Below are 26555 nucleotides of genomic sequence, written 5' to 3' on the forward strand. Positions count from 1 at the left end.
TGCTCAAGTCATCACATGTCCAGGCCGGTCTGAAGTTTGCCAATGACCATCTGGATGATCCAGAGGAGGCATGGAAAAAAGTCATGTGGTCAGATGAGACCAAAGTACAACTTTTTGGTCTAAACTTCACTCGTCGTGTTTGGAGGGAAAAGAAGGATGAGTTACATCCCAAGAACACCATCCCTACTGTGAAGCATGGGGGGGGGTAACATTATGCTTTGGGGGTGCTTTTCTGCGAAGGGGACAGGACGACTGCACTGTATTAAGGAGAGGATGAACGGGGCCATTTATTGTGAGATTTTGAGCAACAACCTCCTTCCCTCAGTCAGAGCTTGAAGATGGGTCGTGGCTGGGTCTTCCAACATGACAACGACCCGAAGCACACAGCCAGGATAACCAAGGAGTGGCTCCGTAAGAAGCATATCAAGGTTCTGGAGTGGCCTAACCAGTCTCCAGACCTAAATCCAATAGAACATCTTTGGAGGAAGCTGAAACTCAGTGTTGCTCAGCGACAGCCCCAAAACCTGGCAGATCTAGAGGAGATCTGTGTGGAGGAGTGGGCCAAAATCCCTGTTGCAGTGTGTGCAAATCTGGTCAAGAACTACAGGAAACGTTTGACCTCTGTAATTGCAAACAAAGGCTTCTGTACCAAATATTAACACTGATTTTCTCAGGTGTTCAAATACTTATGTTCAGCAGTGCAAGACAGAAAAATTCTTTAAAAATCATACAATGTGATTTCCTGAATTTTCTTTTTAAACTCTGTCTCTCAGAGTGGGATTGCACCTACAATGTGAATTTCAGACCCCTCAATGATTTCTAAGTGGGAGAATTTGCAAAATCGCAGGGTGTTCAAATACTTCTGTTCCTCACTGTATGTGGTCATAAACCGCTGTTTGCAGGCACGGCAGCACATTCAGAAGGGAAGGAGCGGCATCTGGATTTTCTAACATGTAATTTGCTGAAATTAACATTTTTATTTTTTCACCAAAGTTTTTGCACAGTAGGTCTTGCCTGATTTCGGGCTGTGATCTCCAGAGTGGAGATAACAGCCTGAAACCGGCATTTTAACACTAAAGCGCTCCGATTGGTTAGTCTGCAGAGAGTAACTAATCGGAGTGCTTGCTTGGTCCCTTGCCAGCTTCCCCAGTGGGTCTGCTCTTGGGGAGAGCGGAGACTCCGGGGCTGTGACACTTAATAGTGCCACAGCCCTGGTAAGCAGATTGGACATGACTGTACGTCCAAATGCAGTAAGTCACTTGCAATTTGGACGTACAGTTACGTTCAAATGCTTGAAGGGGTGACATGCGGGTGATGTCCAAATGTCTGATCGGATATTCTAGCAGGTGATGGCTAACCTGCGGCACTCCAGCTGTGGTGAAACTACGACTCCCATTCATTTCTATGGAGTTCTGAGAACAGCCAAGCAAGTGTGCATCTTGGGAGTTGTAGTTTTACCACAGCTGGAGTGCTGAAGGTTAGTCATCACAGTATCTAGAATATGTGACGGCTGAGGCCAGTGATTAGGCGCAGCAGTCACAGGACCAAGCCACTTACGGTCTGGCGGGGAGCAGAGTGACAACAGCGAGACCATTTTTATTTATTTTTTTTATTCACAACTGGTTACGACCATTGAGGTTGTTGGCTCCTCAATTGTATTAATACTGTTTCTTCATTAATCCATCTATCAGATTTTATATAAAGGAATTAATGTGAGCTGATTAAAAAGTGCACCAGTTTAGTTGCTGGTAAGATCTACATGTTATGCAAATAGTAGACTGTACAACATCATTGGAGTCCATTTGGTGCTTGTCAATTGACCTGCCTCTTTTTTTCTTTTTTATTCAACAGAAGACGAAGAAGAAGCCTTACATAGGAGGCAAGAATCATCAGGTTTGTTAACACGCATGCTCCAGCCAGCAGGTGATTTCAGCCGTAGTGTGCGGGAAATTTTAACTAATCGTCCTCTTGATGGAGAGCATCACAATTTCATGAGAGGACTGCAGATGCATAAAGATTATTCCAAGCATAATGGATTCGCTGCATTTGATGGTAAGCCAAAGATACTCACCTTTTTCTAATAAACTAGCCATAAACACAAGTTCTCCAGTTGGCGTGGACCTAATGGTGGGTTTACACATGCCGAGGTGCCACCAATTATCAGGAAGGAAGCGTTCCTTCCCAACAACTGGCTGCTTGCTCATTTACATGTTGTATTCTGTAATTCTGACACAATAGTATTTGTCTTTAGTCCTATTCTATTTGCTTCATCCTAATCTGTTTTCCTTTCCAACAATGTCATCAGATTCTCTGTATTCAGGGGCGGACTAGCCATAGACCCTTCAGGGAAATTTCCCAGGGGGCCGCCCAACCCCTCCTCTTGGCCGCCAGCCAGGTACGTAAAGATCTGATGCTCTCAGCATTAATTAATGTAGGAGCATCAGGCACTTATGCATCTGGCCAGCGGCTGCAGGTGCCCTCCTGGATTCAACTGTCCTCTGGATGATGATACAGTTTTATACTGTGGCGTGGACAGCGGTATTTTGCACTGCACTGTGGTATTTGGGTTTACAGAGGCGGTATTTTGCACTGCGTTATTTGGTTCTGCTGGAGCAGTAATTTGTTGTGCACTATAGTACTTCTGTTGCCTCGCCTTCTGTCAGTTTGGTCCCGCTTACAACATGGGGCTACTTTTAGGTTTTTTTCCAGGGCACCTTTCAGTTCCCAGTCCATCCTTGTCTGTATTCATGTATAGGTTGTATGTTATTGTGATGTCACTCTAGAGGTGATCTGTTTTCCGGAGCAGGGTTGTATCCTGAATATGTCACAATAGTGTTTGACTTTAATTTTGGACAGAGTTTGTCACAATATTGTTTGTTTATCCTAGTTGGTTTTCGTTTCTGATGATGCAACAATAGTGTTTGACTAGGAGTAAAGACAAATGATATTGTGACATCATCAGAATAGAACTCTGCCAAAAAAAAGCATTGTCACAACTGAATCTTAACCTCATGATGTCAATAGTGTTTTATTGTAGGTTATGTTTTATCTCACAATAGTCTTCACATTCATGTGTAGGAGGATACAGAAGTGTTGTCTTGTATCTGAATTGTCACTGTCTTTTATGATGATGATTAGAGATGAGCAAATTTCATGTTATGAAATTCATTTGTGCTTCGTTTGGTGGTAAAAGCAGAATTGCGTTATGGATTCCGTTACTACGGACCATAACGCAATTCTATGACGGAATGTCTTTAGAGACATTCCGTTATTCATTCCATCATAATAGAAGTCTATGGGCTGCAAAACAGATCCGTCCCGTTTCCATTATGTAGGAGAGGACTCCCCTGCATAACGGAAACGGGACGGATCCGTTTTGCAGTCCATAGACTTCTATTATGATGGAATGAATAACGGAATGCCTCTAAAGACATTCCGTCATAGAATTGCGTTATGGTCCGTGGTAACAAAATCCATAACGCAATTCACCTTATACCAACAAACGAAGTGTGAATGAATTTTAAAATATGAAATTCACTAATCTCTAATGATGATGGTAAAATAGTGTTTGATTTAACCTGAACATTGTTCCATTATTATGCTCTGCATTCATTTATAAGTTAAAGGGAACCTGTCATCAACTTTATGGTGCCCATACTAACGGCGGTATAAAGTACAGACAGGTGAGTTGATTTCAGCGGTCTGTCATTTATAAGTTAAAAGTAAGTGGTTGCCGAGAACCAACATCACAATCATTGCAGACTGGGCCTGGGAAAGAGTCCCGGCCACCTGAGAAGAGTCCTGGTTATCGATGAACATGGTTGTTGATGCCCTTTTTATGTCATATCACATTTAAAGTGGTTGGCCACTCTCTAGTTATCATTGACCAATTTGTTTGTGAGATTATTATATGGTACTTACTATTATAGTCTGCTCCATTTTCTATATTTTATCGTGTATGGTCCCTCGTTTACAAAGTCTTTTGTGCTGTCCACACAGAGGTCCTGTCCATAAGATGGCTGCTGATGGAGGGTCATGTGACCAGGGAAATCACCTCCATGTGACGTCTCCTCTATTCAAACAAACTGCCCCTGCACTAAACTCCCAGCAAAACAAGTGCAGATGGCAGGTGCAGTGTATTTGAATGGGAGAGACGTGACATAGAGGTGATTTGCCTGGTCACATGACCCTCCATCAGCGGCCATCTTATGGACAGGACCTCTGTGTCGACAGCTCAGAAAACTATGTAAACGAGGGGGCATACCTATAGAAAATGGTGCAGGAATGCAACAAGGACTATATTAGTAAGTGACATATAATCATCTCTTAGACATATCGGTCAACAATTACCAGAAAGTGGTCATCCCCTTTAACATTAAATATGTATTGAATATGAATCAAGAGAATCAGCGCTATAGCAACTGTATATTGTTGTGTATTTGACTTTTATGTAGCTTATTCTGCCTTTTTAGATACAGAACTGGATAACTCTCCAAACAGTCTGACACCCTCTACTGAAGAGCTCTGCCTTGTGGACAGTGCATACTACATTAATGCCAGCTTTCCTCCGCTGCTTCGAAAGGAACGCAAAGTAGACATTCTTATGTCATTTGACTATGGATTATCAAAAAAGTTCACAGTAAGTGCAATCTTCCATTTGCTGTTAAAATGCATCTTGCGCTGCCCTATCTGAACCATAAGCTGTTTAATGGTGGCAAGTAGATCAGTATCTTGTTACCACGAACAGATCATGTATATCAGATTGTTACAGGGACTCCATGTAATATTTCCAGCAGCCCAAGCGTACTATTCATTACATTCTTCTGTGTTACATTAAATAATTGGTATTTACATTTTTGGGGGAATTATTTAACTAATAACCTATCCTCTGAATAGGTCATCAATATCTGATTGATGGGGGGTCCGACAACCGGGACCCCCTCCAATCAGCTGTTTGAGAGGGCACTGGTGTGTGCAGCGTCTTCTCCAGTTTTGCCTAAGTGATGTGACATTGCATTAGTCACATGGACTAGGCGCAGCTCACCCTGTATGTTGCCAGTCATTGTCTCTCGGAGAAGCATTGCTTACAGTGCTGCTGATAAATAAGTCCTGCATGTCAGCCACTATTCACCAATGTTAGATTTAGGCCTCATGCACACGATCATTGATTGGGTCCGCATCTGAGCCGCCGTTTTGGCGGCTCGGATGCGGACCCATTAACTTCAATGGGGCCGCAAAAGATGCAGACAGCACTCACACGACCGTTCCGCGGCCCCGTTAAAAAAATATAACATGTCCTATTCTTGTCCGCGCATTGTGGACAAGAATAGGCATTTATATTGCCGGCGCCCGTTCCGTTCCGCAAATTGCGGAAGGCAACACGGACGGCTTCCGTTTTTTGCGGATCCGCGGACCGCAAAAAACGGAACGGTCGTGTGCATGAGGCCTTAGCTAAATGCCAGGCAAAGGTTACAGCTGCCCCTCTAGTATAACCATAATAAGCATCATCTAGTACAGGGCCTATAGATGAGCAATTAGGCTGGACAATTTGTGGCTGCAGAGCTTACCTCGATGGTAAATATGATACCTGTTCTCAAAAGGTTGCTATTTGTTCGTTCCTCAATAATTGATGCAAATCTGAAAAGGGAAAATTAGCACATTTTGATTAGGCTGCAATGTCTATGTAAAAATGACGGGGACAGTACCATATATGTGGCCTGATCACCAGAAGTTACTATATCATTGTGATGTGGACATTTTTAATTCCTTTCTTTTTAGTCTGTGGAACGCACCCAGGAGTACTGCCATGTTCATGATATCCACTTTCCGAAAATAGACGTGTGTAAAGAGGACAGAACAGCTCCTAAAGAATGTTATGTCTTCAAAAGCTGTGGGAACCCTGAATGTCCCACTGTTCTACATTTCCCTCTAGTTGATGACACATTCAAACAGTTCAAACATCCAGGTAAGTCAACTGAGCAACATGAAGACCAGTGGTATTGCTTGAAATTAACTAGATACAAAAAGCCATGTGTCACACAACCCTCCGGTTACTTGTGTTAGGAAAAGTCCTGATCTTTAAAGGGGTTTTCCCATCTCGGACAATGGGGGGCATATCACTAGGATATGCCCCCATTGTCTGTTAGGTGCAGGTCCCACCTGTGGGAACCGCACCTACACCAAAAACAGAGCCCTAAAAGTGGTGGAGGGCGCGCACCACTCATGTGCAGCTGCCCTACATTCATTCCTAAGTGGCCACCGAAAATAGCCGAGCGCTGGCTTGGTTATTTCGGTCGGCCCCATAGAAATGAATGGGAACAGTGGCTGCGCATGCACGGTGCGCTTCCATTCACTACTATGGGGAGATCGCTTGGTAGTGGGCAGACCTGGGAAAAGCCAGGGTCCTCCAGCCACCGCCTTCCTTACTAGGTTCTCGATATAGGTGCGGGTCCCACCGCTGGGAACTACACCTGTAAGACAATGGGGACATATCCTAGCGATATGCCCTGTGAGGGATCGCTTTCTCTCAGGGGTTTTCAAGCACAGATTTCTTCCTCAGACAGAGTTTTAGTATCCAAACAGTGCTTTATTGTGGCACACCAGCATAAACAAACACCTGCCCGTCTAGGCACTACCTATTACACAAATAACGTATCTCCAGGCTGCTCCCACACCAGTGTCTCTTGGGGAATAGAGGTCTAGAAGTCTTCCCTATGCTGACCGTGTGACCCTATTCCTTAGGCGTCGCTTTCATTCTGAGGATTCCTTTATCCCCAGGTGATTACTGCACCTAGTCTTGCGTCAAGCCTGGTGATTGTGGGGAAGACACAGCAAATCCTGCCATATATCTCCCTTAAAACCATGAGCCACTGCCTCACAGCCACCATTGTCTGAGATGGGAATACTCCTTTAAGGCTGGGGATACATGGCAACCTTGGCCACGACTCCTGTTGCATGACTAAAGATCGCTGTGTAGCAGTGCAGCCACCGAACTGAATGGGGTCACAGGACAACTTGCAGGTTGCCCTGATTATGACCACAGAATTGCAAAAAATAATATAACTGCTGAATTGATTGCAATTCTGGAGTCGGAGCGATGGCAACAGACCCTATTCAGTTCAACAGCTGCCATGCTACAAATGGATCTTTGGTTGTACGACAGGTTTCACTGCCAAGATGGCCATATGTGTCCATGTCCCTTGCATTTATTATATTTGTCAACAGCAGGACTGCCCAGCAAAAAGGAGGAAAATTAGGTTTTCTTACTTCTCTCTGCTATATTCTACTCCCTGTAAGACATACATATAACAACATCTTAAAGCTGTTGTGCAGGGATTTTATATTGATGACCTATCCTTAGGATAGGTCATCAATATATGATCGGCGGGGGTCTGACCAGAGACGTCCGATGTGAGTGCTACTTCCTTGCATTACACTGCACATTGTCTGAGAAGCGAGAAAGGCATGAGAACTTGTAAATACCCTGCACCAGTGCTATGGGGAAGATGACACGCAAATAGCTGATCACCGGGGGGGCCGGGTGTCAGACGATCAGATATTGATAACCTATCCTGAAGTTAGGTCATCAATATACCGTATACTGCCTGCACAACCCCTTTAACGTGACTTCCTCACATGGCTCAGCCTTATGGCAAAGTATTTCATCAGTATTAGAATATTTACTTATGTTTCTTCACAGGAGTTGAACGGCTAACAGATCAAGAAAAAGCAGATGGATCAGTAAATCTGGATTCCAATTCGCCTTACGGCTTGCTTAAAGTGACTTACAGTAAGGAAGACTTTGATAAACTGGTCAATCTCACAGAATATAATGTGGAGAATAATGAGAATACAATCCTGCAAGTCCTGCGAGAGGCCATTGCATGCAAGCAGAATTCAAAGCCTAGTTAATGTGTGAGCATTTTAGGCTACTTTCACACTAGCGGTTTTCTTTTCCGCCATAGAGTTCCATCACAGGGGCTCTATACCGGAAAAGAACTGATCAGGCATATCCCCATGCATTCTGAATTGAGAGTAATCCGTTCAGGATGTCTTCAGTTCAGTCATTTCGACTGATCAGGCAAAAGAGAAAACCATAGCATGCTACGGTTTTATCTCTGGCGATAAAAACTGAAGACTTGGCTGAATGCTGGATCCGGCATTTTTTTCCATAGGAATGTATTAGTGCCGGATCCGTCCTTCCGGTCTGCGCATGCGCAGACCTTTAAAAATGAGAAAAAAATAAATACCGGATCCGTTTTGCCTGGAAAAAACGGATCCGGTATTGCAATGCATTTTTCTGACTGATCAGGATCCTGATCAGTCTGGAAAATGCCTGATCAGTCAGAAAAAATGACATGCGTTTGCATACAGTTTGCCTGATCAGGCAGGCAGTTCAGGCAACGGAACTGCCTGCCGGAATCAAACAACACAAGTGTGAAAGTACCCTAAGAAATGCAGAAGATGCAAGGTACCTTTAGGAATTGCTACTACCCTAGTTGGTAACATGTTCCTGTGTGCCAATATGTTGTTTTTTTTGGACCAGTAAAATTCTGCAAGATAAACAGATGTTTACAGTTTTTAGTGTCTGATACCATAAGGCTATATTAAAATCTGTCCTACGTTATGTTATAGTCATTGCTTTACTTGCTTTGACTATATAAGAATTTTTTTTAAAAGTATTAAGGGATTTTTTGCATTTGCTCTATTGATGACCTACCCTGAAGATAGTGTAATAGCAAGTGTAGAGCAGCACTCGTGGACCTCGTGACCAGCCACGAGCCACGACCGCAGATCCTCAGCAGTCTAACCAATAGTGACCGAAAATAGGCGACGGCAGCATCTTCAGTGCATTCTTTATTGGGTGGGGTTGTATGCACTTAAAAAGGGTGGATTTTGCCACTTTGTACTAGGCTTGATAAAGGCTACCATGTAGCCGAAACGTTGCTGTCTGGTTTTTATGGTACACTTTCTGTGAAGCTCGTCCAATAAAGAATGCACTGAAGATGCTGCCGCCTCCTCTTTTCGTTCACTACCCTGAAGATAGGTCATCAGTATCAAATCGACGTGGATCAGACTGCCGAAACCGATGCAAGCAGCTCCTCCGTTCTATTTGCTTCAATGGCACGGCTCCTTCCTATTGAAGTGAATAGGAGGAAGTCGTCCCTTTTGAAGTGAATGGGACGGCACCACTGTAATTACACTGCTCACCGCTGCAATGTTGACGGGGAGTAGGTAAACAGAAGAGAGCGCAGCACCTGTACGAGCGCCGTGCTCTCTTCAAACAGCTGATCAGCAGGAGTTCCTGCAGATCTGATATTGATGACCTATCCTGACAACCCCTTTAAGCGTAGGTACAGTACATTTTACTGCTAAATTCCAGCTATGTAATATGGTCTAACTTGTTACAATGCAAACTAAAGTCCATGCCTGTCGGCTGTGTTCACATCTGTACTGAAAGAGGATTCGGTGATGATTGGGGTCCGTTAGGCCCAATGTGTCAGTCATATCCTGCACATTTTCATTGTTCTGCTCCTATGACAGAAATGAACAGAGCCTTAGCTGGAACATTTTATTTTTTTGTATATTTAAATATTGTGCTTTGTTTATAAGGGATTGGTGGTAAAAATGGTGGGGCATATGTAATTTAAAAAAAAATATTTAGAATGAGATTTATCTGTGAAAATGTCTGTCATGTAGCTATTAGGGGGGAAATTCTTATTCCACTTCACGCCAGTTTTATGGCATTAAAAAGTCGCACATTACGGTGCATATCTACGCTATAATTTGCGACTTTTCACTCCTCGTCACATATCTCCACTTTTAGATTGATGTCTGTTGAATCAATTACATACTAAAAAGCAGTAAAAAGCCAAGTAGAGTGTTATTAAACACCTGTTTGGGGCTCATTCACACAACTGTATCCATTTTTGCGGTCCTCTAAACACACATACCGGCCGTTTTGTCAACTGTTATTCTAAGCTGAATGTACCTACACTCGTCAGGAGAAGATAAACAGATACCGGCCATATGCATGCTGCATTTTGCAGATCGGAACCTACTTCTCCTGATAGAAACGCTTATACTTGTCCGCAATTGCAGACACAAATAGGGCAAGTTCTATCTTTTTTGCGGGACCACGGAGTGGGTCCAGATGTGGACAGAAATATACGGTCGTGTGAATGGGCCCTAACTGTGAAATGTAGAGTACATTGGTGAGGAGTAACAACCCACAGATTTAGATGCTGTTTGAACTGACGTTTGATTATGTATTATTTATTATCTGTAGCCCGGCATTAGGATAATCTATTCCAGCTGCAGTATTTGTAACTGAAGTCTTGTTCACATGTAACTCTTCTGTAATCAGAGCACTTTACTTTCAATAAAAAATGCGTTTACTAAATGGTCCTTTTTTAATTATAATCTCTGGCCCCTATACATGCCGGAGGATTCACTTTTTTTCACCAGTGTCACAATGTGAGTCATCTGTTGAGATTTGTACACGATTGTATGCGAGGTCCAGGTCAGAACAGTGTTCTGCCCTCTTGTGGTTGTTTTTTCCTTCTTAAACAGGATCAGATCCCAACAAATGTAAGTATCGTAAATACATTTTTATACTGAGAACATTCTGCTTTTGCACTCTTCTACATCCATTATCCCTTTGGAGGTGAACCTCTTTGTGAATTGTGATTTAATGGGTTAGAAAAAAATGATCTGCTGCTTTTCTACAAATATGAGGACTCTTGTCCGTGGCCTGTATCAGATATAGTAGCACAATGAGGCTGAGCTGCAATACCACACACAGCCCATGAACATGTCTGAGGCTGTTTCTGGGGAAAAGGGGAGACCTTTTTCTCTAAGGCTACTTTCACACTAGCGGCAGCCTTCTCATACAGGCTGTTGCGGCGGGGGGGGGGACAGCCTGTCTGATCTGTGCTACCGCTAGTAGTGCACCGTGCTGCCGGACTGGCCCCATTCACTATGATGGGGGTGGTCCGGAGGTCCGGCTGCAGCACGGCAAACATGCCAGTCAATGGGGTCGGAGAGGACCTCCGGCGGCACAGTGCACTAGCGGTAGCACAGATCTAGCAGGCTCTTCCCCGCTGTAACAGTCTGCTGGAGAAGGTTGCCGCTAGTGTGAAAGTAGCCTAATCTCAGACATTTTCTTTAAAGGGAACCTGTCATGTGTATATTTGATTGTATATAATTAGTTAGATTATAATCATTAACTACTAAAAAGTGCCTTAGATGTATTCACTTACTGGTGTGACAGATGGTTACCTCATAATATACACACAAAGATGCCGCATGCTAATGAGCTGATTTGAGTCCAGCGTATATTTAATTCAGAGCTATAGCCACTCCCCTGCCCACCTGCTGCTGGTTCATATGGAAAATAACTGTCAATCAGCAGCAGGTGGGCGGGGAGAGTCAGGAGCTCATGAATATTCAGGACTCATCATTATCAGCTGGAGCTTTTCAAAACAAGATGTTGGCAGATTGACTCAATTAAAGAAAGTGACCCAGCATTGTGCTAAGAGAATCAGTCACTTATTTATGTTGCCCTTAGTTAGGACACCAGAAAAATGGTGACAGGTTCCCTTTAAAGAATGCATTTCACTCAACACAATTCCAACACCTCTCTGCAGCATTGGTATCTGTCCATACAAACACCCTTAGATTTTGCAAATCCCACCAAAAAAGTGTAACTAAATGAAACCAGATTTTTCTACATTTCTCATAAAATTATTTTACATTATAGTAAACAAATCAAATGGGTAACATTATTTGTATTGCCTAATTTACAGTAAAATGTTGTAAATGTGCCACCTGCAGGTTATGTCCATGAAGAATAGTACCAGATTTATTCTACCATTTTTCAAAAAAAAAAAATCTTTATTTTAAAATGACGTTTCCTCTAATTAACATTTACATTGTAATAAATAGATTGCTGTGAAATGTTTGATCATTTAAATATCTTTTGTACTTTAAACCATTAAATAAACTAATTAAAAATATGCATCACAAAACAATTTCATCAATTTTGCACACATTTAGGGCTCATTGCAGACTGTAATGCGGAACCATTCATTTCAATGGGTCCTCAAAAAAAACTGGAAGTTACTGTCACTCATATTTTTTGCGGACCGCAAAATACATACGTTCGTGTGCAAGAGCCTTTAGGGTACAGACACAAGAATAGATGCCGTTTGGTTGGTAAAACTGCTATTTACCTGCAAAAAAACACTCCGAAATGAACATTTATTTTACAAGCGACTGCTACATGGGTTTCTACCCATCATTGTACAATAACAAATTAAAACTGTACAGTGTTACCTGAGTTTGTAGTCATCTCATTCATATCTTAAAGAAGACCTGTCCCCTCTCCGGACATGTCTGTTTTAGTAACTATTTGCATTCCCCATGTAATACCAATTCTAGAAAATCTATTGTTATGACTATGTTGTGCCATTCCTTTATTATTCCTGCTAGAAGTTTACAAATACATTTACAAATATATTACCAGCAGTCTGCAGTAAAGGGGATGCCAGTGTCAGACTGCAGGGACGCACCCCCAACTGGTAACACCCACCTGTACCTTTACTGCAAGCTGCTAGAAATTAATTCATAACTTCTGGCAGGAATAATAAAGGAGTGGCACATCCTAGAGTCTCCAGAATTGTTATTACATGGGAAGTGCAAGTAGTAACTAAATCGGGCATGTCAGGAGAGGGAACAGCTCCTCTTAAAGTGTATTGCTGATGACTTTTAGGCCTCTTTCACACGCGCGTTGCGGGAAAATGTGCGATTTTTCCACGCGAGTGCAAATAGTTTTAATGCGTTTTGCACGCGCTTGAGAAAAATCAACATGTTTGGTACCCAGAACCGAACCCGGACTTCTTCACAGAAGTTCGGGTTTGGGATCGGAGTTGTGTAGATTTTATTATTTTCCCTTATAACATGGTTATAAGGGAAATAATAGCATTCTTAATACAGAATGCTAAATAAATTAGGGATGGAGGGGTTAAAAAAATAAATAATAATAATAATTCAACTCACCTCTTTGAGGACCTGGGAGAAAAAGGACCTTTGGTGACGTCACTGCGCTCATCACCATGGTGATGGACCATGTGATGAGCGCAGTGACGTCACCAAAGGTCCTTTTCCTCCCAGGTCCTCAAAGAAGAAGAAAGAAGACGAGCCGGGCTACGCGAACAAGTGGATGAGGTGAGTTGAATGAATATTTATTTATTTTTTTAACCCCTCCAACCCTAATTTACTTAGCATTCTGTATTAAGAATGCTATTATTTTCCCTTATAACCATGTTATAAGGGAAAATAATAAAGATCGGGTCCCCATCCCGATCGTTTCCTAGCAACCATGCGTGAAAATCGCACCGCATCCGCACTTGCTTGCGATTTTCACGCAGCCCCATTCATTTTATGGGGCCTGCGCTGTGTGAAAAACGCACAATATAGAGCATGCTGCAATTTTCACGCAACGCACAAGTGATGTGTGAAAATCACCGCTCATGTGCACAGCCACATAGAAATGAATGGGTCCGGATTCAGTGCGGGTGCAATGCGTTCACCTGACGCATTGCACCCGCACGGAATTCTCGCCCGTGTGAAAGGGGCCTTAGTGTGCTTTGACATGTGCCATTTCGATGTAAATCTTGAAGCCAAAACTATTAATGTATTTAAAAAGTCAGCATTAGATTCTGCCCCCTTTGCAATCCACTCCTGACATCAAATTTGAAAACTGCTCAAAAAAGTGCACCAAAACGACACGTGTGAAATTCCCTGAGATTCCGGTCTTCAATCAGTTTTGAATAATAATAGTTCAGAATCTATTTCCAAGTTTTTATTCCTGCAGAGCCATTATTTTGAGTACCCAGCAGAAGGGCCCCACAAATTTCAGCTTCATAAACCTCCTTGAATTTTTGGACAGGGCGTAAAGTCCATTAACCTCATCTGTGGCTCCATCTTATAACAGTGTACAGTTTACTTTTTGAAGAACTTCTTAAAAACATTCTTTGTGTGCTTCTCTTTAACGTCATCTGTCTCAACGGGTTTAGGAGAGTAAAAATCTGTCTTCTCTGAGGTAATGTAGACTGTTGGAGGAAAAAGTAAAAACATTTTTGAAGGGTTATGTAATGATTGGCTTATTTCACGTTCATTTTTACAGGACAGATGATCATAAATCTTGGCAAAAACCGCACATGAGAATACAACCTAAGGCCTAGTTCACACTTTCCGTCAGTGATTTGTGAGTAAAACCCAGAAGTGAAGCTTACACAGATCAGGTATAACGGCAAGATCTGCACCTGTTCTGTGTTTAGAGCAGCACCTGGTTTTGGCTCACAGTCACTGATGGAAATCGCTGACCAAACACTGAAGTGTGAACGAGGCCTAAGGTCATATACAGGTCTGTACAATTAGAGCTCAAGGGTTCCACAGAATAACTTTCAGATGGGAGGGAGGGAGAGAGAGAGATCTCTGGGACGTGCTCCTATCTGGCATTGATGGCAGGAGTATATAACTACAATCTTACCTCTACTAGCAGAAAATGTATGTCCATTGCTCTCTGGTTCAAATGATAATGTCCTGTAGATGGGATAAAAGTGACGTTTTTTACTTAATTGCACTTTTTCGAGCTTGCACTTTTGCAGCATTTGTGAGCTATGTAAGGACAAGCTGGTTCTCTGAGGAACTTGTAGCTGGTCTTATAGGTTGTTGAACATAAACATAATAAAGTAAAACCCTGCCCTACTCCACTTGGCCGAAGAACTCACAATCTTTGTGTATCAATAACTTGAATAAATTGATGCTAATTGAACCTGTGAACTGGACAGAGCTATATAGCTTGGGACAGTGAGGCTCCTTATCACATTATGTACAGTACCTTGTACCTATCAGTCTCTCTCAAAAAATACTATAGTGGGCAGTGTATTTATGAGCATCTACCTCCTAGTTTTTTGGGCACCGGCTGCCCATCCCTGTACGTTATAATGACAATACTGGACCTTATCTGATTCAGGGTATCTGCTATGTGACTGTTTTCCTGTACAAGTCTAACAAGGCTTCAAAAGGGGTTGTCTGCTTTTTTTATATTGATGACCTATCAGGAGAGGTCATCAATATCCAATCAGTGCGGGCCCGACACACGGCACCCCTGCTGATCTGTTGTTTGAAGAGTAATTTGCTTGAACAGGAAGGAGCCGCGCCATTGATGTGAATGGGATGGCGTAGTTGTAATTACACCAGTTGCAACAATGAAGAGAAGGCAGCGCCTGAGGATAGGTCATCAATATAAAAAAAAACTAACCGCCTTTCATTTATCAGCACAGGCCTTGTGTCCAGTTACTTCAGTGGGGCATTAGAAAAAAAATGTGTATTTAAGTTTTCTTACCTAGGATTTTCTTTTATTGGTGAATAAAAAGATTCATCTCTTTTAATGACAGGCTCACCTAGAAAAAGAAGACACATCTATTACTTAGACTTATTATGCACCAGTACGTATATTCTATACAGTGCATAGGTATGGATGCGTATAGATCAGATTTGTTGCAGAATTTTTTGTGACTAGAAAATCCATTCTATACATGTGGATTTGATTGCTTTTGCAGCCTGTGCATATATCTATGAAGCAGTTCTGGTGTGAAAATACCCTAAAGGTACGTTAATCTACAGTACGAAATCCGGCAGGCTGTTCCATTAGAAAACGGCCTGCAGGATTTCACCGTGTCCAGCATTGCCGAATCCCCATTGACTATAATGGGATCTGGCCACTTTCTTGCAGAAATGCTGGGTTCAGTCGGACAAATACCACTGCATTCAGTGCTTCTTGTCTGGCCGACATTTATGCTGGAACAGCCTGCTGGATATCCAGACACTACTGTGAGTGCAGCCTAAGAGCCCTGTAGGATGAAGCAGTCACTTCTCTATCACTCAATTAAGGACATTTATCAACCACAAAAGTTGCATATTATGGCATGCAACCTTCTAAACTTCTTGCCACTTTTCTAAAGTAGCGCAAAAGGGGGGGGGGGGGGGGGCTTTGCTGGATTTACTGTAACTTACGCCAGCCCCTGGTGCACGGAGCGTCAGAGATGCGACTAATTTATGCATCCGCCTCTTAGTAAATTAGGTGCATCTCACTCTGGTGCACAGGGATCAAGACAGGCGCATAGGAATGCCAGTCTTGATAAGCGTCCCTCAATGAATGCTCATACAGGCTAGAAATAGAGAAAACCATAGCAGAAAATCACTACTTTATTTCCATAGTGTGTTGTACATAATGAGGTACTGATTGGTTCTTCCCCTTCAATTATTATATTACCTTCTATATTCCTTAAGGGCCCTTTACACAGGCCGAGAATTGAACAGATCATCGCTAATGAGCTGTGTAAATGTACCGCCGTTTACTCGATGGACCAGCGAAACCCTCGTTCATCGGGTAATTCTATCTTTTGTGCAGCACAAAAATCCTCGTTTTCCAGTGGCAGATCGTGCTGTGCAGACCTAATCTGCTGCCGGGAACTAACGCAGTTGTATGGGGAAAAGCAATGGCATTAGCGATCGCTCCTCCCCATACTTGGTGCATGTAAATGCAGCAGTCTCCTCCACTAGCAATCAGCAGATTGTTGGGAAGAAATGTTTCCTTCCTGACAATCTGCTTGTACATCGTCCCGTGTAAAGAGACCTTTATAATGCAGTGAGTTAGGGATAGTTAGGTCACATATACAAAGAGTGGTTAACTCATAAGACATGCATAGTCCACACTGGACATCCTTAGACGGAGGGGCCGAGAAGTATAGACCTTTGTGCACAAAGATAAAGAACTCGGCTCCACTGAGAACATCATCCAGGTAGAATGTTGTAGGTCACTATCTCTCTCTAGCATTATTATGGGGCATCGGCCATGTGCTACAAGGGTAGTATGGCGATGGGAGCTCCCCCATTGTGTTGCAGGCCATGATTATTATTTATCTTTAACTATTCTGTTTGTGATTTGTCTGTTTTAGATATTTTATCACACTTAGTAAATATTTTAATTACTTTGCCTGTGTAAGCCTATATATTCTCAAACCTTTAAATTAACGTTACACATAGTAATGTACACAGTATTGTACCATATTAAATTTAAAGGGAATTTGCCACTCTGAATATTATATAGCAGGAGATGAGCAGATTGAATTTGTGGGAAAAGATTCAGTAAAAATTACATTTTATTCATTTTAATTCCTGCTCCTTATGGGCTTTGAAGTCCAGGAGGCAGTCCTATCAGTGACTGTAAAACTATCTCTGTATACACAGTCATAGAAGAGGGCTGTCGATCACTGATAGGACCACCTCCTTGACTTCAAAGACCAGAATGAGCAGGAATTTAGAGGAATGAAATAGCTCCTTCAGCTCCAAAACCTGCTACCTGCAGATTACACTGCATTTTCATGGTGACTGGTTCCCTTTAAAGGGTTTCTGTGACCTGAAAAATGGGTATTAAGCTGGCTGACATGTGCTATCTCACTGCCTGCCGCCGTTATTGAGAAAAACGAACGTATAATATGCTAATTAGCCTTTAGGAGCAGGGGGTGGGGGGGCATTTCCCCTGCTCCTAGAGGCTCCGTTCTCCCACCTCTGGCCACGATCTGCTACACTAGATTGACAGGGCCAGGCAGCGTTGGTCTCCTACCTCCGGCCCTGTCTGCAGTGTAAATCTCGCGCCGTTCAGTATTCGGCGCAGGCGCAGTGAGGAAGTTGGCAGCCGGCGAGCGCCCTTCACTCACTGCACCGTATACTGAATGGGACGGCGCAGGTGCGATATTTACGCTGCAGACAGGGCTGGAGGCAGGGGCGTAACTATAGGGCAAGCGGCTGCTTTGGGGCCCTGATCCAGAAGGGGCCCATCCAGGAGGACTAAGAGATTTTGTCAGGGCCCCATCAACAGTATTACACAATGAAATTCTATACAGTGACAGTATAGACAGCGTATAAAACGGATGGAACAGCTGCCGGGCCTGGTCTGAGAGAGCGATCTTTACTAGCCACAGGAATAGGGGCAGCATGAAAGGAAGGGGTCCCATTCAAAAATATGCTGTGGGGCCCAGTCATTTCTAGCTACGCCACTGGCTGGAGGTAGGAGACCAACGTGCCTGGCCCTGTCAATCTAGTGTAGCAGGGTGTGGCCAGAGGTGGGAGAACGGAGCCTCTAGGAGCAGGGGCAACCCCCCCCCCCCCCCCCCCCTTCCCTCTACTCCTAGAGGCTAATTAGCATATTATAAAAGTTTGATTTTCTCAATAATGGCGGCAGGCAGTGAGATGGCACTAATATATTTATTTTCAGCTGACATTAGCACATCGCTAATGTCAGCCAGATTAATACCCATTTTTCAGGTGACAGAAACCCTTTAAGCATCAATGCAATTAGCAAGATGTTTTCTTTGGGTATAAATATTTGGTGTATAGACCATAAGTATTAAAGGGGTTCTCTGGGAATAATGACTTTTTATCTATTGCCTGCCTCAGTAAAGAGAAGATTCAAACCTGTTCCCTGACGCTTTGGTCCTCTACGCTGGCACAGACATGTCCATGTTCCGCTTCCCGGACTGTTTACATCTAGTGCTGCATGGTCACAGTAACTGGAGTCAGTAGTGGTGTTCCGCTTGTGGCCACGTCACCGCTGAAACCAGTTATTGGCTGCAGAGTATGTGACCATGCCAATGCAGGGGGAAGTGAAACATGGACATGCAGTTGCCACCGCAGAGGACCAGAGTGGCAGGGAGCATGCAAGTATGAATCTTCTCTTTACTGAGGCAGACTGTGGGCATTGCATAAAGTCATTATTTCTGGAGAACCCCTATTAAAATGTTATGTCCCTGACACACGAGTGATACAAGCAAAAGAGCACAGATAATAAAGAGGGACATTGAGGAATCACCACGTGATGTTAAAGGGGTTATCCAAGACCTATAATGCCCCGCTCACTCCAAATACCTGGGCCCCTCACACATTGTACTTGCCTCGCTCCCCAGCACCCGCGTTGCTTCTGATGCCGGCACGGCCGCTGCTGCATCTCCTGTCGTGCAGATGAAAACACCTGGGGGAAGGGGAACGAGCCTCCCTAGCATTGCAGGTGACGCTAGAGGCTCACTCCCATTACGGACTGCTATTGGCTGCTCTTCCCGTCGCGTGGCATTAGAAGCGATGCAGGTGCCGGGGAGAGAGGTAAGTACAATCTATGTGTGAGAGGCCTGGGCATTTGGGAGGGCGGGGGGCATTATAGGTCTTGGATAACCCCTTTAAATGTTCTATCAAACTTCATAATAAAATGTACAAACTGCATGAAAGAGAAATATATTGTAACCAAGTGATGGTTTATCATTTGAATAGGATAATGCTTTCTGATTGATGGGGGTTCCCTCACTGATCGTGAGAGTAAACAGACTGCTGCTAATTAGAGGAACAGAGAGAAAAAGACATTACATCACGATAACTGGGTGTTCATCAATTTCATAAATCAGTGGCAGTTCACCTGAGCCCAGAGTCATGCTTTATGTGCCTTTTGCCTCTAGCTAATTAAGAGAGGTTTCAGCTCATTATGGCCTAACATCAGACCCATATTAGTGTGACTCAAAAAAAAAGTTACTGCTGAATATGTATGCCTGTCTGATCCATCAACACTACCTGTACGTACTGTATACATGTTTTGCATGCTCATACCTTTGATTTACAATACCTAGAAATTAAAGGGTTTTCTCACTTCAACAAATAGCTTTTATCATGTAGGGAAAGTTAATACAAGGCACTTACTAATGTATTGTGATTGTCCATATTGTCTCCTTTGCTGGCTGGATTCATTTTTCAATCACATTATACACTGCTCGTTTCCATGATTACAACCAACCTGTAATCCAGCAGCAGTGGCCATAATTGCACACTGAAAGAAAAAGCACCATCCTTGCTGATGGCCAGGACCATGGGACTGCACATACAGATGTAGTAGCGCTTGCAAACACTGTTTTTGCATAGTGTTACTAACGAATCGCCACTTCTCCTCTTTCATTCCGAACGAAATAACAATTGTAACAGCAATACACAATAAGGCCAGTAGATGGCAGTGTTAACCTAAAGTACTTAATGACCCTACACTACGCCAGATCCTTCTCCGCAACCTTTCTCTACATATATAACAATATATAGTGTAGATGTAGGTATAAATAATACTTCACCACTTGACCATGGAGACTTATACTAAATATTACACAACATGCGGACATAAAAGGAATTACGATAGGAGGTAGATGTCACAAGTCAGCGGTGTATGCAGATGATCTCCTTATTATAACCTCCAATCCTGATATCTCACTTCCCGTATTGTCTAGTATGTTTGAGGAGTTCCAGTATCTATCGAACTTCAAGATAAACACCACAAAATCGACAGCCATGAATGTATCTTGCCCTGAAAATGTGATTGGTAAAGCTAAAAGCTTATCCAATTTCCAGTGGTCCTCTCAGTACAGAAAATATCTGGAATTAAAGGTGTCACCAGATCCCAAGAATTGGTTCCATCTAAATTACACACCACTGATCAAGTGGATAGAGAATAGAGAATATCATAGGTTCCTGGAAGATTCCATATATATCATGGTTAGGTAGGGTAAACCTGTTGAAAATTGATGATAATACCAAAACTTTCATATTTCCTACAGACACTGCCGATTTTCCTACCAAACTCATTTTTTCCACAAATTCAGAATTTTTTTCTGAAATACATATGGGCGAAGGGGATGTGTAGAGTAGCTCTGTCTACCCTAAGCAAACGCAAACACTTAGGGGGAATAGGCTTCCCGGAAGTAGTAAAGATTTACAAAGCAGTACAATTGCCGAGGATATTAGATTGGCACAAATCCCCCTCCACCAAACTATATATACGAATAGAACAAGAAATAGTAGGGTATTCACTTACACAGGCACTTGTCTGGGTGATTCAGGGGACACAACCTCCACGAGGAACACCTATTCTAACGAAGGCCCCTCTCTCAATATGGGCAGGTTCACAACTTCCTCCTAACCTTTGGGAGCATCCTTCACCGCTTCTCAGTTTGGGTGATCTACTGGGCCTGAATAACCCTTTCAAAACCAATGTAATGGGCAATCAGAGGATGTTAAATAGATACAAGTTAGGAGACATGTTGGTCGATGGCGCTTTCCCAGAATTAGAAGTGTTACAGTCCAGAATCCCTCTAATCAAGATAGACCTGCTAACTTAGGCCTCCTGCACACCACCGTTGTGTGCACCCGTGGCCGTTGTGCCGTTTTCCGTTTTTTTTTGCGGACCCATTGACTTTCATCGCATCCGTGATCCGTGTTTCCTGTCCGTCAAAAAAATAGGACCTGTCCTATTTTTTTGACGGACAACGGTTCACGGACCCATTCAACGGTTCACGGACCCCCCCCCCTCCCTCCCTCTATTGTATTATCATTGGTGGCCAGTGTGCGCCCGCCCCCCTCTATTGTTTTAATATCATTGGTGGCCAGTGTGCGGCCCCCCTCTATTGTTTTAATATCATTGGTGGCCGGTGTGCGGCCTCTCTCTTCCCCCCCCCAGCGGAGAGTTCCGATCGGAGTCCCAGTTTAATCGCTGGGGCTCCGATCGGTAACCATGGCAACCAGGACACTACTGTAGTCATGGTTGCCATGGTTACTTAGCAATATTAGAAGCATCATACTTACCTGCTGCGCTGTCTGACCGGCCGGGAGCTCCTCCTACTGGTAAGTGACAGGTCATTAAGCAATGCGCCGCACAGACCTGTCACTTACCAGTAGGAGGAGCTCCCGGTCGGTCACAGACAGCGCAGCAGGTAAGTATGATGCTTGTAATATTGCTAAGTAACCATGGCAACCAGGCCTGCAGTAGCGTCCTGGTTGCCATGGTTACCGATCGGAGCCTCAGCGATTAAACTGGGACTCCGATTTGAACTCTCCACTGCCAGCAATGATCGGGCAGGGGGGAGAGGGGAGGCTGCACACTGGCCACCAATGATATTACAATAGAGGGAGGGGCCGACAGAGGCCGCACACTGGCCACCAATGATATTACAATAAAGGGAGGGAGGGGGGGGGGGGCGACGGAGGCCGCACACTGGCCACCAATGATATTACAATAGAGGGAGGGGGGGGGGAAACGGAGGCCGCACACTGGCCACCAATGATATTACAATAGAGGGAGGGGGGGGGGAAACGGAGGCCGCACACTGGCCACCAATGATATTCAAACTGGGGAGGGAGGGGGGTCTGCCCCCTGCTGCCTGGCAGCCCCTGAAGGGTTAATTGTGCTGTTAAAAGCCCCCTGTAAAAGATCGGGTGCTGCCAGGCAGCAGGGGGCAGTCATGTACACAGTTCGTAGTATATTATAACTAGAAGCGTCCCCATCACTATGGGAACGCCTCTGTGTTAGAATATACTGTCGGATCTGAGTTTCACGATGTAACTCAAATCCAATGGTATATTCTAACATAGAGGCGTTCCCATGGTGATGGGGACGCTTCAAGTTAAAATATACCATCGGATTGGAGAAAACTCCGATCCTATGGTATATTAACTCCTGACTTTACATTGAAAGTCAATGGGGGACGGATCCGTTTGAAATTGCACCATATTGTGTCAACGTCAAACGGATCCGTCCCCATTGACTTGCATTGTAATTCAGGACGGATCCGTTTGGCTCCGCACGGCCAGGCGGACACCAAAACGACTTTTTTTTCATGTCCGTGGATCCTCCAAAAATCAAGGAAGACCCACGGACGAAAAAACAGTCACGGATCACGGACCAACGGAACCCCGTTTTGCGGACCGTGAAAAAATACGGTCGTGTGCATGAGGCCTTATACTCAGCTTCTATCTAACTTTAAAAATATAACGGCAAAAGATATAACACGTATGTTAGAAAGAGATCATCATGATCTTGAAAAACTGGTGGCACAAACAGCGACTATACCAAAACTGATTTCCACGATCTGCAAAATACTGAACATCCAGAGGGGCAATCTCTCGCATATATTAACGCTTGGGAAAGAGATCTAGATATCAAGTTTTCTAAATAGGACATCCTTAATATATACAAAAACTCATGTGGACCATCTAGATGTACCACTATGCAGGAGGCGTCATACAAAGTAGTTAGTACAAAACTCCAGTCGTTCTACACGCTATGAACCCACTCCTGCCCACGTCATGTTGAAGGTGCCTAAGGGAGTCAGAGACCTGTTTACATATATGGTGGGAGTGCCCTTTGATAAAACAATTCTGGATCAAAGTGAAAGCGGTAATTGACAAACTGTGTATAGGATCTCCATCCTTGACACCACAACTGCTATTTCTTAACTTACTACCTACTTATACATCTACATTCAATGCCAATCTTTGGAAACAGGTGATTCTAATTGCTAAAAGCATGATACCCCTATACTGGAGACAAATGCAGGCACCTTCCGTGGCACATTGGCTGCAGAAGGTGAGTCAGGTAGCCAGGCTGGAGGAGCTGCGATCGAACACTGGTGCAGGTATGATCGGGTATTATAGAACCTGGGACCCATGGCTGGAATTTGCTAGAAGCCAGGATGTCCATCAATTTGTGTCGGAATGATTTGGGAGATGACCACTCCACTAGAGTTTGGAGGACCTTTCTCGCGCATATCCTAATGTATCCGTATGTTTCCTTATGATTACTCATGTTTCCATAGGTTGGGAATCTTTTCTGCATAATTTGTGCGAGTTGATCACACTTACCAATGTGATATACGACTGGACTTCTCTTTTGTCCAGTTCCTGTTAAGGAAAAAAGATATTTCCTGTTTGACATGAAAAGATATATTATGTAACCCATGTATCTGCTGTTTTCCATGTATATGGAAAAATACATTATTTGTCATTGATGAAAAAAGAAAATAAATAAAGAATTACCAAAAAAAATAAAAAATAAAAGAGAGACTTTCTTTTCTGGCTGATCATTTCATACCAGGAGGTGTGTTTTCATTGGTTCCACAAGTCACATGCCCTCCCCACATTCACATTAAAAAAAATAGGTTTAATTCCCAGAATACAGCATAGTAAGCCAAGCAGAGAAAAGTTCCTAAAGCCTATTCACTTTGTTCTTAGTAAGACGTTGGTTGGGCGGTATGTGCGCATGAGGCTGTAAATATCAAACGCGATCGCGTGGCTCTCTCCTTATACTATATTTATATATAAAAAAAATCTAATACAGCAGCAGCGCTGTATATATTGGTCTATTTTTGCCTGTCAACTATTGGTGTATTTTACACCTTACCCAGCACCACTGCTGTATTGATTTATTAATATACTACTCCCACTATGATCCTGCGATGCTACTGTATTGATCAGATAAATAGATAGATAGCATTGCAGTAGTTCAGGGTAACTTCTCAGCTCCAGCATGGGTGTCGGGATCTCTGCCTCACCTACAGTACATGATGGACTACATTGTCGGGTATTGTGCTCCACAATGTTGTGAAGCACTGGGTGCATCGCTCCAGCAGGATGTCGAGATCTTTGCCTAACCTACATTTTTGGGTTGATTGACACAACTCTCCCTGCTCTGGAGCATGTACTGTGCTGTAGCGTATGTATGTTTGCTTCTGAGGTTAAAATAAATGAAAAACATTTTTTTATTAGTGGATGTGTGCAAATCACTTTTTTGGTATAAAAGTAACCACCTTCCAGATTATGAGAGTGGAGTGGTTATTATTTATGGAGTGGGGATTACAGTGAGAAGCCGGTATCAGCACAGGGACCTCGACGGTGTCAGCTGCTAGATGTGCGCTGCTGTTTTCTTAGGTCTTATGTATATATTTATTTATTAATTAATAATGGTACTTAGTGGTAGAGAGGTGTGTGATGTGCACTGCTGCTCTGGTTATAGAGGGATGCGCGCTACCATCCCTGTCACAGGAGGATGAGTGCTGCAGCCATGGTGGAGCGCTGTGTCCAGGGTAACTTCTCAGCTCCCGCATGGGTGTCGGGATGTGAATGGGATTTCTGGGGAAATGTTATATTATCTTGTACAGCTGAATGGGTCAGAAAAGCTACATAGTGATGACAAAGTCCATCTGAATAACCCTTAAAACGCTATTTAATTTCCTCTAAACACATTTGCTATATTGAAGCTTTCCTTTGCCCACATGCCTGGCTATATATAGACAAGGCACAAATAGAAGGCACACACAGAACTGATGCATCAGCAGTCTTCAGAGATATACTTCTATTACTCACACTACTAATATTGAACACTCCAGGAGCCACCGAAGTGCACTGAACCCATAATGTCACAGAGGGAAAGCAAAATAATAACATGCCAGATAAAAATTTGGTCTGGAGGAAAGAGAAGCAAAGAACACATTCTAATACTATACTATAATATTATATATATATATTACACACATACAAATTTTCTATAAAGCTATACTGTCTAATGGGCAATGTGAAAATTCAAGTGTAATATAAAGAAAGGCAATACAGGTGAAATATCTGTACCGTATGTGGCATGAATATTGGCACCGTAGATGTAGGGCAGGAGTGGAAAGACCTGCCTCAACAGTAGGCGATTTATTTAATTTGTGCTCCAAGTTGAAAATCCATACCGACATCTGGTGTCATTACTTTTGCACTCATTTGCAGGAGGTCTTGTTGTACATTTATTTCACTGCACTAGGAAAGAAGGGTCTGGAAAAACAAATAATGCATGGCTGGTGGTGGGGGTAGTAGTTGGGAAAGTGGGAACATCTAAAGTAATACCATTACATACAAGAGGTTCTGGCTGAATGGAGTGATTATACAGCTAATGATGGACTACATATGAAAAATGTAGAGTCCTAAATCTTAGAGTCCTCCATGGCAAAGCGGACTAGCGAGGCAGTGATACTGTGCTGTCATGCCAGCGTGATCCTGGCACACTCAGCACACGGAGCCACTACTTTCCTATATTACGGCTCACCGTGCGCCCCCATTACTGTCTAGAAGTAACGCTTCAAGGGGTGAATACTTCCATAATACATTTTCTTTAGGAATATGCCTTTTTTTTAACCTTTGTGCATCTGTTTAATATCCGTCATAGTCAACTATTTTGCAGGCTACAGGTTGCAAGAATAATATAGCTAATAGAGCATGAATATACTGTAGTTAATGAGTTAGCGATCCTCTCCTTTCTGACCTCTTCTCACGTTCCTGCTGATCTTTAGGTAGGTACAGTAACAAGTTGCTGAAAGGGTTGTAGGTGTATTGGGTGTTAATGAGCTAATTAACAAGCCTATTGTTTTCTGCTCTGCTTCCCCCACATACACACACAAATGGTAGAGGAGCTGTAGACAGAAATGGCAGGAGTACTGTATAGTGAAGAATAAAATCACAGAAATAAGATAATAATGCACTTAGTAAAGTAGATGCAAGCATTATATATGGACAAAGTCCTCACTCTGATATGATAATATCTGAGACACTTAGCCAATATATTTTGATCAAAACACATCGGAGCCCGCCTA

The 26555-nt window shown here is 43.2% G+C and overlaps 2 protein-coding genes across 2 annotated transcripts in view; one reads left to right on the forward strand and one right to left on the reverse strand.

Annotated features, from left to right (window-relative positions):
* Positions 1-9864, forward strand: part of PLA2G4B (phospholipase A2 group IVB) — a 68886-nt gene extending 59022 nt beyond the window's left edge. The window contains exons 17-21 of the mRNA XM_040412756.1: positions 1852-2052; positions 4473-4639; positions 5779-5965; positions 7700-7927; positions 8453-9864. Of these exons, the coding sequence (XP_040268690.1) occupies positions 1852-2052; positions 4473-4639; positions 5779-5965; positions 7700-7911 (767 nt within the window). The 3' untranslated portion in view covers positions 7912-7927; positions 8453-9864. The remainder of the gene's footprint in view (positions 1-1851; positions 2053-4472; positions 4640-5778; positions 5966-7699; positions 7928-8452) is intronic.
* Positions 9865-13555: 3691 nt separating this feature from the next.
* The window catches only part of SPTBN5 (spectrin beta, non-erythrocytic 5), a 255561-nt gene continuing 242561 nt past the window's right edge, over positions 13556-26555 (reverse strand). The window contains exons 68-70 of the mRNA XM_040412759.1: positions 15413-15470; positions 14555-14607; positions 13556-14114 (exon numbers count right to left, since the gene is read on the reverse strand). Coding sequence (XP_040268693.1) covers positions 14005-14114; positions 14555-14607; positions 15413-15470 — 221 coding nt within the window. The 3' untranslated portion in view covers positions 13556-14004. The remainder of the gene's footprint in view (positions 14115-14554; positions 14608-15412; positions 15471-26555) is intronic.

Source organism: Bufo bufo, chromosome 11 (assembly GCF_905171765.1).
Source record: "Bufo bufo chromosome 11, aBufBuf1.1, whole genome shotgun sequence".
Taxonomy (NCBI): domain Eukaryota; kingdom Metazoa; phylum Chordata; class Amphibia; order Anura; family Bufonidae; genus Bufo; species Bufo bufo.